Here is a 13,526-nt window from a genome sequence, read left to right as displayed (position 1 = left end):
CTCTTTAAGTGCCCTTACATGCAAATGCTCATAAACACAAAGCCGATGTAGGTGACTGCAACAGACTTAAAACAAGCATGAGAAAACAGAAATTTAAAAATTCAAGTAGTTATTTATCATCCATCTGCTTTTGGCTGTTCCAATATAATTACTGCAACGTTAGAATACTTTTTTATAAAGAAATCTGTGCTTCAAATTACCTTCACCGTTCCATCAAATGACCAAGAAAGCAGTCTTGAATTTGGCAAGAGCCTAAAGTCTTTCACTGTTTCCTGATGGGCTTGCAGAGAGACATATTCCTCTGATTGCCAATTCCATACCTGAATATCAAAGAAATAAGTCTGTTATAACAGTCTTCTCATAATATCCCATTAGAGAGGTGGGGGAGGATGCCCTCCCTTGTCTAAAGTCTTGTATCCCGCATGGCATTTTAGTAAAACGAAGAGTACCAAGAAAGAATGTGGTGTCCCCATTTTACAGACAAAGAAGAGAAAACCACGGGTTAATTAACGTGACTAGGGGCAAAATAAAATACTTTTCCTCCTAAATAAAATTTGTTTTCTTCAGTTGCTTAGAGAGCAGTTAATTATACCAGAAGATAGAGAAAAGCCACAATATGCTAGTGAGCTCACCATCTGATTAAATTTTCCAGAGAAAATTATCCCAATTACATATTCACAGATTTCTAAACCTCACAAGCTAGGCGAGTCTACAGATTTAGCTCCCCTAAAGCTACTGAATCATACTGGCCCTACTTCTGGGGAAGGTCAAGTGACAGAGCAGCTACAAACCAGATCATGGAATTTCTAAGTTTCAGAGATCTTAGCTATTCCCTAATGCAATGCCCAAAATGACAAAAAAAAAAGTGATATAGTACATTATTTTTCACATGGAGCTCCAGGAAGAACTCCTGAGGCACAAGGAGAAGACAAGAAATTGAAATAATATGAGTATCTGGCACAAAATAAGCCATATAAGCATATGTGAGACACACAGGTGAACAAAAAAAAATTTATTTCTGTGTCATGCCCATGTACAGAACAATTTTTAATTACTAAATCAAAGCAGCTGTATTTAGAGCCTTATTAATTCTTGTCTTGAATTTAACAAATGTTTACTTAGCACCTATACGTGAAACAAATATGAAACAAGGATCTAGCATAAAGAAACCTAAGAGTCTAGCAAAGAAAATGAGACATACCAAACAAATCAAAAAACAAAAAAAATCTCAATCATAGGAGCTTTAACGATAGAGATAAAAGTTCTGTGGAACTCAAAAAAGCAATTCCTCAGGGAAGACTTGATGTAGTGCATTCAAAGTAGGCTTGGGAAATGGGTTCGAAGTATGATTCATAAACTGAGGAGGTCATTTCAAACACGGGATGAATGCTTGAGTAAGACAGAAAAATGTGGAAAAATTACAGGGACCTGCTCATAGTGCCAAATCTGGCGGCAGCACAAGATATAGATGAAGGATATATACAGAAGAACAGCAGGGAAAAAAGGGTTGAGGAGACATTCTTGACAAAACAGCCCAAGGGTCCCGATGAAGCTAGACTTCAGGCTGTGGGCAATCAGGCAGGCTCCAACAGAACTTTCTTCTATTTTTTAATATCAAAAATAAAAAGATTAAGAAACACCAGCCACCATCACAAGTATCACATTAGCAACATCCTGGGTCTGGTTTCTGACTGGTGAATGTTAAACAGCGGAAACATCTTTAAGGTTTTTCCTGTCAGACTTGGGCAAAATTGTAAAAGAAACGCCATCTTGCTATCCCCTTTTTTTAGTCCTTTATCCCCCACATTCAGCAGCCACCCTCCCCACCAAGCCCTGGCTCTCATCCTCTCCATCCTCTGTCTCAGAGCACTCACCCACAGAAGCTGGATAGCAGGATATCTTCTGTGAGAGCAAGGAAAGCTGGCAGTGAGAATAAATTAGGAATTACAGTATCTCAAGAACCCAGTGAGCTGTGTTGAGGGAGGGGGAAGAAACAGAGGCTCTCTGGCTCCCCAAATCCTATCAGAAAGGAAAAGCACCTGTGTAGCTAAACGTAAAATACCCTAGACCATTCCCACTAGGAACTTCCTGGCTCCCTCCTTCTCCTTCCTGGGCTTTGCTGGAACAAATGAACAGCTCTTCCTGGTTGACTGGCACTGCCATTCGCAGCTGTGTCTGATTCAATGTTCCTTCTCGACTTAGGTTCCTACTGCTGCCCCCACATCAAGAAGCCAGAGAGTCTGACAATCACTGAGGGGAGATTAAGACACCCTCAGCAGATTTTGCTGCAGCAGCTTTCTACAAGGCAATGATGACAGGAGTATTTTTTTTTTTGTTAGACTCAAACATACTGTGCTAATGAACCACCTTATATAACAGCTAAACTTCCACCAGCATCAATCAAATGTATGAAACCATTAGCTATAGTTTTGCAATGTATGTACACTGTAGAATTTTTTTCAGCTATATAAACAATAAAATTTAAATTAAAAAAAATGCTAAATAATCTTCTGATACCTCCAAGAATCATATATTCTCAAAAACTGGCTCAGGTGAACATGGCTGTTACTTAGGCTTTATTTACTTCAAAGTAAAGGATCAAAAAAACTACCAAGGGAGAGACATCAATTTTCACAACTCCAGGTGCTATAAGCAGGCAAGTTGATTCTTCAAATGTTGGCAGTAACTTTAGTTCAGGGCAACAAAGATTTCCCGAACCCCTACTATATATTACGGCACTAAGGATACAAAGGCGATTAAAATAAGCCTCCAAAATGGTAACTATGTGAGGTGTGTACAGATTTGTTAATTAACTTGATTGTGATAATTATTTCACAACATGTACACAGATCAAATCATCATGTTGCATGTCTTTAACATATACAGTTTTGTCAATTATACCTCAATAAAGGTTGAGCGGAAAACAAACCCCCAATGACTTATACTAAAACACCAAAAAATGAAAACAAAGACCCAACCAGTCAATTCTTGGAAATACCTATACCAAGAGTTTTGTTATATAAACATATTATGTATTCGTTAAAATGTTTTAAATGTAACAATTATTCTGAGTAGAGCAGAAAAAGAGGATGAAACACAACTCATATTTCTAAAAATAATCTAACTCTGATTCTAAAAATATTCCTAGAAATTATTTCTCCCTCTGGCTGAAAATATCTGATCTTCAAGCAAATCATAAAAGCTATGAATTTAGCTTTTGACAGAAAGGCTATATAGTATACAATGTCTCAGCAGAATTTCATCAGATGTAGTTTAGTTTTACTCAATTCAAAGCCACCTAGAAAGGAAGAAAGATGAATATGACACTGAGTTTCATGGCTAATACACTAGTATCATGGGTGGCTATATTAAATAAGTTTCTGTACTGAAGCCAAATTTCATTCTAATCACACAGGACTCACAAAGACATAACATAAAAAAAATTTTTTTTCCAAAATAGCTTTTAATAGTGCAAATTATTCTTATTGTTTATTAATATTGCCACCATAAGACACATATATACACATTATGTAAAAGAATATATAGCAGCTTCCATTGAACATAGGGCTTAATCTCCTTCACTTCTAAAACTGTACTAAAATGACAAGGTCAAGAGAATGGTAAAGAAGATAACAAAATGTTGGAGGCTGGAAAACAGAAGATAACTGACAGCAGAACTGAGAAAACAGAATCCAAAAAGCATTAGAGAATAACAAAAGCAACAAAATGGACATTACACAACTCCCAAAATGCTCAGAAACTTAGGTCACTGAGTTCATCCAGATGTGGAAATCAGGGTGGGGCTCAACAGAAGTATTAGGCATTCTGGGAAGATGGCAGCGGTACAGGCACAGTTTTTTTTAATCTCCCTAAGCCTCTATTAAAAGCAGACAAAGCTACTAAAATAGCAAAACTAAAAATGCACAGACAACATTAACAGGACCGTGTTATGTGACGTAGTATCCCCACAAACCCCAAGATGCGAATGAGAGCATACTGAGAGCTGCAAGACTTCCATGATAATAGCGACTGTATGGGAAGAAGCAGAGGGAAGCATCGGGAGCCTGACAAACCTAAAAGGAGAAGAATCCCAAAAGAGCCAAGTGATATTCACTGGAAAGTGCCGTGGACAAAGAGAAAAGCAGCGGAAATTGAGTGCCAGGTGAGCATGGTACGGTCTGGAAGGGCTAGAACAGTCTGGGCCCTATGAACTCTCAGAATTAACCAGGACAATCCTACAATGAGGAGGAAATGCCAGAGACAGAATCCAAATTGAGTTAGAACGAGAATGATGGCAGCAAAGGAGAGAGACAATCTAAATAAATAGAGGGAAGGGGACAAAGCAAAGAGATCTTCAAAAAAAACAAGGCCCTATTATTCCTAACGCTTCATGAAAACAACAGAAGGAAGAGCTATAGAGATGTGAAGCCAGAAATGCTGGCCTCTCCAACTTCTTTGAGGATTTCAGGGGAAACTAACTTTGTGTAAAAAAGAGAAAAAATCATCGTTGAATCCCAAACTAAGTTCCTATGACAAAAAAGAGAATAAAGTGCAGAATGATGCTCCTACAGACAATGGAAGCAGACCAGAAAGAAGAATCTCCAGATAAGGGCACCAGCACAATAGAGTGCAGGATTACATATAAGAACAGGAGATCAAGTGAAGGTTTACACACTAAACACTGAGACCCTACAACTACCCCTAGTTTTCTCCCCGCACTTAGCTCTAAGAATCTTCAGCCAGATCTGAAAAGACCAAACAAAAAAACCTAGAGATAGTGACAACAAAGGTTCCCCATCCAAATCACCTTTCAGAGAAGGTCTCAGTCAACATACAGAGCTTTAAATCAGTCTTTAGTGCCTGTCTCTGGTAGCGAATGATCACTACACAGTCAAGGAAGGCCTTTAAAATAAGAAGCCAAAACAATGAAATGTAAAAAAAAAAAACAACGTAGAGGGAATAGCAACTATCCAGAAAAATTAAATTTTGAGAAAAAAATTATATACACTCATAATCTAAGTATAATTTATACATTATTTATATATTTATCCATCTTCAGAGAAGAGAAGATATTTCATCTATGAAACAAGAACACAATGCTCTTCAAAAGTATTAAACACTAAGAATGAACTCTATGGCATTAAAAACATAATGGTGGAATGCGGTTAGTGTTAACATATTGGCTAGGTGGAAAACCAGAGAAGGAGCAATTAGCAGGATCATTTTATAAACTATATAAATGTCTAACCAATGTACTGTATACTTGAAACTAATTAAAATAAATAAATAAACATATTTAAAAATATGTGTGTGTGTATATGTGTGTGTATATATATATACACATATACATATATATATATAATAGTAGAAATAAAAAAAGGTTAGAAGATAAAGCTAAGGAAAAGTCCCAGAAAACAGAGCACAGTATAAAAAGATGAAATGTAGACAAGGAAAACTAGAATGTTCCAGAGAAAATGTTCCAGACTTCTCGACATAAGCTTTGGAACTTGGAAGAAGATGTGTCAATGTCTTCAAAGTTTATGGGCAAAATAATGTCCAAATACATCGTCAAAGATAGGATTAAATTGCATTAAGGCAGGAAACACATTCATGGTACATTTAGTCTACTTAGTCATTATAATGATACTAATGACCTGAACAAAATTTTGTTATAAATGTATTGAGATAATAGATTTTGATAAAGGGGTGCATGCATATGTTGAAGGTAGGACAGGTGGGAGGAGAAAAAAAGCTAAATTTTCATACAAGGAAGTCAGTAGATAAATCCTCAAAAGTAAAATTCAAGAATTAGCATTATAAGTATGTGATATGGTGACATAAAGGTAAATATCAATAGAACTATCTAGAAGCTAAAATAAAGGTGGTGCTTCTGGAGAATGAGAAATCAAAGAGTATTTTTCATAACAAGCCTATTACTATTTGAGTCTTAAAAGTATGTGCACTGGAACTTTGATAAAAAATAAAGTAAATTTAAAAAGAACATATATAGTAGGCTTAAAGGCCTCTATTATCTACAATCCTTCACAATGGTAAACTATTCTTTTTTCACGTCCTTTCATCCCTACAATAAACATCTTACTCTTAAAAGGGAAGAATGAATTATTTCAATCAGATTTTACTGCTATAAAGAAAAATAAAGAGAAATTACATAAATGCGGCAAAAAGTATATTTATACAAATCCAAATACTTAAGCATATGGGAGAATTCCAATGAATCCTTGATTTTCAAAATAAACAACCTTCCAGTAGAGTGCTCTAAGTCAAAGTGCCTGCCTCACCCATAGAAAAATATGAAACACAAATGAATTTCACCTAAGCCCATGTGCATAGTCTGAATGTACGCCCAAAGTAATATCACAAAGAAGTATTTAAAATGCACACCAGATTTGAGCCATAAATGACGTGTTCCTTTGCTAGAGTCTGCATTATGTGTGTTAGGAGTTCATCCTCCGTCTTACCTGTATTGCAGAATCATCAGCACTTGAAATAAGAGTCTTTCCATCAGCTGTGAATTGGATGTGCCGGACAGTGTTCTTGTGCCCATCCCTGGATTGGAATATTCTGTTGTTTAGGAGTTCTAAAATCTTCAGAGTAGAAAACCACGGAAAATTAATATTAATTTTACACCCCGGAGATATTAAACTAAAATTAGACTACAGAAGGGTACAGAATTTCCATCTCATAGTGCTTTCAGTTTAACTAAAGACACACAACTGAATGTTACACATACATACACACACATCTGTGCACACATACCCTAAAATGAAACACACTGGAACAACCACATGGCAGTAGGAACAAGTGGTCCTTCTGAGTACTCAACTACCCAATTCATCAAACAAATGTCAGTCTGGGCTCAGCCTCCAAAAAAAAAAAATAACATTTAAGATGGACGAGAGAAATGAAAAAAAAAAATCCTGGATGAGAGACAAGGCAAGTTCTTTATAAAACAATACAGAGACAAGATAAGATAAAAGATGAGGAGGCAGACAGGTAAAGAAAAAGAGGATGTGAGTAGGCTGGGAGGCAGTCACTGAGAAGATTTAAAAGGATTAATATGCCAGATGCAGAGATTAAGAAAGTAGTAACAGATCTCAAAAATATCAAAAAAGTTTTCAAATGAACTCATACCCCGCCAAAAAGTAAATATGGTTCCTTTGCCCAAACTGAAATGTACTCAAGGATGCCTAAGGAAAATACAGATGATGCTAAAATAGGAGACTGCAGAAATTCAAACCTAACCTGCATGTCTGAAAAAAGGTCTCTTAGAAAGCAAAGGGGAATTACATGAATGAAAGCCTTCCCGAATGAGCAGTGGACAATCTCACAATTTCTATGGGAAGAGGGCAGGTTGGCATTTAATAGTTGAGCATGGACTTAGAGACATGGGTTTGAATCCTAGCTCTGCTACTTACTGATTTTATGAAAGTTGTGGAAACTAGGAGTTCAGATATCTGTGAAACAGGAGTGATAATATCTAACATCCAGGATATTACAATATTGAATTAATACTCTAAGGAATAATTCCAAAAGCCTGGATGAGAAAAAAGTGAGGGAAGCCAATGTTCTTTGATAAAATACTATATAACTAGAGAAAATATGCTTTCGTGATGAATTTCATTTGTGATGAAATCATTTTTATCCAAAATGATTTTAATATACTATCTTTTAGGTCTTAAAGCCTGACTTTATTTTTATTTATTTTGTCTTGTCTAGCAAGTTAAGAAGTTCAGGTGGTGAATAGGTGTATTTCTAATACCAAAAGTAGAACAGTGATGGTTGGTGAAACAAGAAACTTAAGGCAACCCTCCACTGATGTTCCCAATGAACCTTATCAATACCAAAATGAAAACAACTTACACTCCTAAACAGCTGAACTTCTAAGAGAAAAAAAAACATTCTGTGCATTGTTAACTGAATCTCTGATAGTATTCAATATACTGCAGAATAGCAAAACAATGAGGTAGAAAATAAGGAACACAAAAAGACAAAGTATGAGAAACAGTAGTAATGGGCAATCTGAAAAATATATAACCAACAGGATTGTAAGATTATTTTCAGTCTAACAAGATTAATTAATACATCATAGAAAGATGTATGTAGTACATAAATAAGTCTATAATGCCAGACATATAATTAATTTTACATAAATAACTACACTGCACAGAATGACTCTGAAGACTAGAACTGAATACCTCAAGGGCTCCATCGTTGCCTCCAAACGCAATGTACTGCAGATGTGGACTTAAGCAGCAGCAACTAACTTGAGCTTCAGCCAGATAATCAATCTGACTTGTTTTTCCATTAATGAGCTAATGAAAAATAAGGTGCAATCAGGTATTAGGCTGTAAGAGCAGTTTTTGTTCTTTAGAACAGAGACTTGAATCGAGAAAAATAATAATAAAACACAGAAAATAACCAACAAGAGCTCCCAGGGGAATGACAAATCCCTACCCTCGTCTCTGCAGCTACATTTAGCACTTCACGCTTTTATTTCATTTCACTTTTGTGGTTCAAATACATTTTCATAAATAAAACGAGCTTTAAAAGGTTTAACAAGCAGCTGCTGTGCCCACCACCTGAGACACATCTGTCTGATTTGTAATCCCACAGCCAGCTCCACAACCCACTTTCCATTTCTTCACAAAGCCCATTTTAATAGGGCTATCGTTTGCAAAAATGCACTTTTCTGATATTATTCAAGGGGGTTGGTGAAATGAGACTGAGAAAGACATTGCATGAAAATACAAATTTAAATTTAAATGGGTTTTATAGCCTCCAAATCACTCACAAAACAGTATAAATTAAGATTCCCTTTTCTTTTAGGAGGAGGGGGCACTGGAGAAGAACCCATGAGCATAATTTGGGTGGCTGGACCTGTAATGCTTAAACTGAGATTACCTAATTTCATAATATGTACCAATGCTAATAATTATTTTTGCAAATCCCGCTAATAATGAAGTCTTATCATTCAACTAAAACACGTGACCTGAGAAAACATTTCTCAAGCTTGAGTCAATTGTCAGATATCCTTTCTCTAAGTGTAACAACCTAAAAGTCTTGAATTTTTTTCGCTATGAAATAAGCAGTAATCTTTGTTTCGAGTACAAGATTATAGGGTCAATCAAGGTAGCTTTTTCTGTACAATATTTTACCAAGAACGTTCTGATCTACTAGACATTTGAATTAAAGATTGAACTACTGAAAGCTAACTATCTTCTCTCAAATTCAATTTCTATATTTTCTTAAAGTGGTGACTAAAAAACGTTTTGTTCATGTAAATTGAACTATTATTTGTCAGTTTAAGTATCCTTTAAACTCGCCCACAATCATTGACAAAGAATGATACTTTTATAGTCAGTTGACTTCTTTTTTAAGTCTCACGGTTATGACAATTGTTAAAGGTTGCACGATTTTAATAAAGAGAATACAAGCATGAGGAAACTGAACTTGACAAGAAAACTCAGTGGAAAATATCCCAAGCGGTAGAACCAGTCTGCTAAAAATCAGTGACGAGGAATTCAGGTTCAATGCCACATCCCAATTCATCCCAGAAACCCAGGGCATTAAAACTCCTTATCAACATGTTAAGGACAACAATAAAACTTGTAAAACACCGAACAAGCCATATTCAGGGGTGTCTCACAGTTTGATTCTGACCCTCATAGTGAACAAGGAGAAATTACAAACGCCATAGACAATATACTCCCAGATATGTGTCTCTCCAGAATTCGGATTCCACTCTGACCCTATAACCAGCTCAGTGACTTTTGAAGATGAAAAGGACCTCATAGGTAAACAAAGTGAGGCTCAGAGAAGTGATGCAATTTATTCGACATCACAGAAGTAGCTGATGAGAAAGCCAGAACTTACACCTTAAGTCTCCTAAGTGAACAGTCACTGTTTTCTCCGCTACATCACGTTGAGCTTTGCAGCTTTAGAACTTGTTAAGCTCTGTCCTCCTCTACGCCGGCCTGTCCCAACCTCTTGCTATCTCTCATGACCTCAATATGCACGCTCCCTCTATTTCTCTCCCTCTCTATTCTGTCTCTTTATTCTAGCTCTACTTCACTACCTCCTTTCATTCTCTCTCATGTTTCTTGCTCTCTTTCAATAACCAAATCAAGAAAAATCACATGTAAAAATGGTATAAGGTCGGATATAGACAGATCATCCAAACAGAAAATCAATAAGGAAATAACATCCTTAAATGACACATTAGACCAACTGGACATAATGACATAACTGACATTTACAGAGCCTTCTATCTCAAAACAGCTGCTTATACATTCTTCTCTAGTGCACATGGAACATTCTCAAGGATTGACCACATACTGGGACACAGAGATAGCCTCAACGAATATAAGAGGATTGAAATCATACCAACCATATTCGCTGATCATAATGCTTTGAAACTAGAGATCAACTGCGAAAAAAAGGCAGGAAGAACCACAAATACATGGAGATTAAACAACATGCTATTAAAGAATAACTGGGTCAGAGAAGAAATAAAAAGAGAGATCAAGAGATACATAGAAACGAATGATAACGATATCAAAAGTACAACATATCAAAAGTTTTGGAACACGGCAAAACCGGTCATAAGAGGAAAAGTTCATATCATTACAGGCCTATCTCCAAAAACAAAAATGAGCCCAAATAAACAACTTAACACTTCATCTTTAAAAACTAGAAAAGGAAGAACGAATGAAGCCTAAAGTCAGCAGAAGGAGAGAAATAATCAAAATTAAAGCAGAAATAAATAAAATTGAAAACAAAACAAAACAAAACAATAGAAGAAATAAATGCAACGAAGAGCTGGTTCTTTGAGAAGGTTAATAAAATTGACAAACCCCTGGCTAGATTCACTAAAGAAAAAAGAGAAAAGACATACACACAAAAAAAATCAGGGATGAAAGAAGGGAAATTATGACAGACACTGCAGAAATACAAAGGATCATATAAGAATACTATGAAAAAGTATATAACACCAAATTTAATAACCTAGGAGAAATGGATTAGTATTTAGAAAAATATAATCTTCCTAGACAATCAAGAAGAACTGGAAAATCTAAATAGACAAATCAGCAGTATGAAAATTGAAACAATTATCAAAAACCTGCCAAAAAGTAAAAGTCTAGGACTAGATGCTTCACCAGTGAAATCTACCAAATGTTCAAAGAAGATTTAATACCTATTCTCCTCAAACTCTTCCAAAGAATCAAAGAGAAGGAAATACTTCCCAACTCATTTTATGAGGCCAATATTACCCTGATACTAAAACCTGGTAAAGATAACACACAAAAAAAGAAAACTACAGACTAATATCTCTCATGAACACAGATGCAAAAATCCTAAATAAGATAATAGCGAACCGAATATGGCAACATATTAAAAAGATTATACGCCACGATCAAGTGGGCTTCATCCCAAAGGCACAGGGATGGTTCAACATATGCAAACTGATTAATGTGATACACCATATAAACAAATGAAAAAATAAGAATCATATGATCATATCATTAGATGTAGAAAAAGCCTTCAACAAGATACAGCATCCATTCATGATCAAAACACTTAAGAAAATTGGTATAGAAGGGAAGTACTTTAACATAATAAAGGCCGTATATGACAAACCCTCAGCCAACATTATACTTAATGGTGAAAAACTAAAAACCTTCTCTCTGAGATCAGGAACAAGACAAAGCTGTCCACTATCACGACTGTTATTCAATATAACATTAGAGGTCCTAGCAAGTACAATCAATCAGGCAAGAGAAAGATATAAAAGGCATCCAAATAAAAAACAAAGAAGTCAAACTGTCACTATTTGCAGTAGACATGATTCTCTATATAGAAAACCCTAAAGACTCCACAAGAATACTACTAGAAACAATAAGCAAATACAGTAAAGTTTCTGCATACAAAAGCAATGTTCAAAATTCCATAGTGTTCCTATACTCTAATAATGAAGTGTCAGAAATAGAAGTGGAAGAAATAATTCCTTTTGTAACTGCAACAAAAAGAATAAAATACCTAGGAATAAATCTAACAAAACAAGTGAAAGACCTATATAATGAAAACTGTAAGACCCTATTAAAAGAAATCTAGGAAGAGACAAATAAATGGAAAGACATTCTGTGTTCTTGGATTGGAGGAATCAACATAGTTAAAATGACCACATTGCCTAAAGCATTATACAGATTTAATGCAATCCCCATCAAAATCCCATAGGCATTTTTTAAAGAAAGCACAAAAGACCCAGAATTGCCAAAGTCATTCTGAGAAAAAAGAATGAGGCTGGAGGCATTGCTCTGCCCAACTTCAAATTATACTACAAAGCAACAGTAATCAAAACGGCATGATACTGGCAGAAAAACAGACACACATACCAGTGGAACAGAACTGAGAGTCCAGAAGTAAACCCATATTTATATGGGCAAATAAGTTTGACAAAAAAGCCAAAAACATACAGTGGAGAAAGGAAAGTCCCGTCAATAAATGGTGCTGGGAAAACTGGAAAGCCACCTGCAAAAGAATGAAACTAGACTGTTGTCTATCACCACACTAAAATTAACTCAAAATGGATTAAGGACCTGAATATAAGACCTGAAACAATGCTATGCATAGAAGAAAACACAGGAACTAAGCTCATGGACCTTGGACTTAAAGAGGATTTTATGAATTTGACCTCGAAAGCAAGGGAAGTAAATGCTAAAATAAATGAATGGGATTATATCAAACTAAAAAGCTTCTGCTCAGCAAAATAAATCAACAAGGTAAAGAGACAACCATCTGAATGGGAAAATATATTTGCAAGCAATGCCTCCGATAAAGGCCTAATATCCAAAATATATGAAGAACTCATAAGACTCAATAACAACAAAAAATAAACAATCCAGTCAAAAAATGGGCAGAGGACCTGAAGAGACACTTCTCCCCCTAGAGGACATACAAATGGCCAATGAATACATGAAAAGATGCTCAACATCACTAGCTATTAGGGAAATGCAAATCAAAACCACAATGAGATACCATCTCACACCTGTTAGAATAGCTATAATCAACAGGTCGAGTAATAACAAATGCTGGAGAGGATGCGGAGAAAAAGGAACCCTCATACCCTGCTGGTGGGACTGCCACTATGGAACAGTATGGAGGTTCCTCAAAAAACTAAAAATTGATCTACCATATGATCTAGCAATCCCTCTATTGGGTATTTACCCCAAAGACTTGAAAACCCATATCCGAAAAGATATTTGCACACCGATGTTCATTGCAGCATTATTCACTCTAGGCAGGACATGGAAGCAACCGAAGTGCCCTACGATAGATGATTGGTTAAAGAAGCTGTGGTACATAGCTGCCATTTGCGACAACATGGATAGACCTCAAGATAATCATGCTAAGCAAAATAAGCCAGACAGAAAAAGTTGAAAATCACATGATATCACTTATATGTGGGATATAAACCTAAAAGCAACAAATGAACAGGACAAACAAAC

At 35.8% G+C, this 13,526-nt stretch overlaps 1 protein-coding gene across 1 annotated transcript in view; it reads right to left on the bottom strand.

Moving 5' to 3' along the window:
* The window catches only part of APAF1 (apoptotic peptidase activating factor 1), a gene marked incomplete at its 5' end in the record, with an annotated part of 76,048 nt that overhangs the window by 15,010 nt on the left and 47,512 nt on the right, over positions 1-13,526 (bottom strand). Inside the window, 3 exons of the mRNA XM_023527445.1 lie at positions 201-320; positions 6,480-6,605; positions 8,217-8,333. Coding sequence (XP_023383213.1) covers positions 201-320; positions 6,480-6,605; positions 8,217-8,333 — 363 coding nt within the window. The remainder of the gene's footprint in view (positions 1-200; positions 321-6,479; positions 6,606-8,216; positions 8,334-13,526) is intronic.

Source organism: Pteropus vampyrus, unplaced genomic scaffold, assembly GCF_000151845.1.
Source record: "Pteropus vampyrus isolate Shadow unplaced genomic scaffold, Pvam_2.0 Scaffold16, whole genome shotgun sequence".
NCBI classification, from domain to species: Eukaryota; Metazoa; Chordata; class Mammalia; order Chiroptera; family Pteropodidae; genus Pteropus; species Pteropus vampyrus.
Note: the sequence above shows the minus strand (reverse complement) of the source record. Positions and strands in the feature narration are given on the sequence as shown.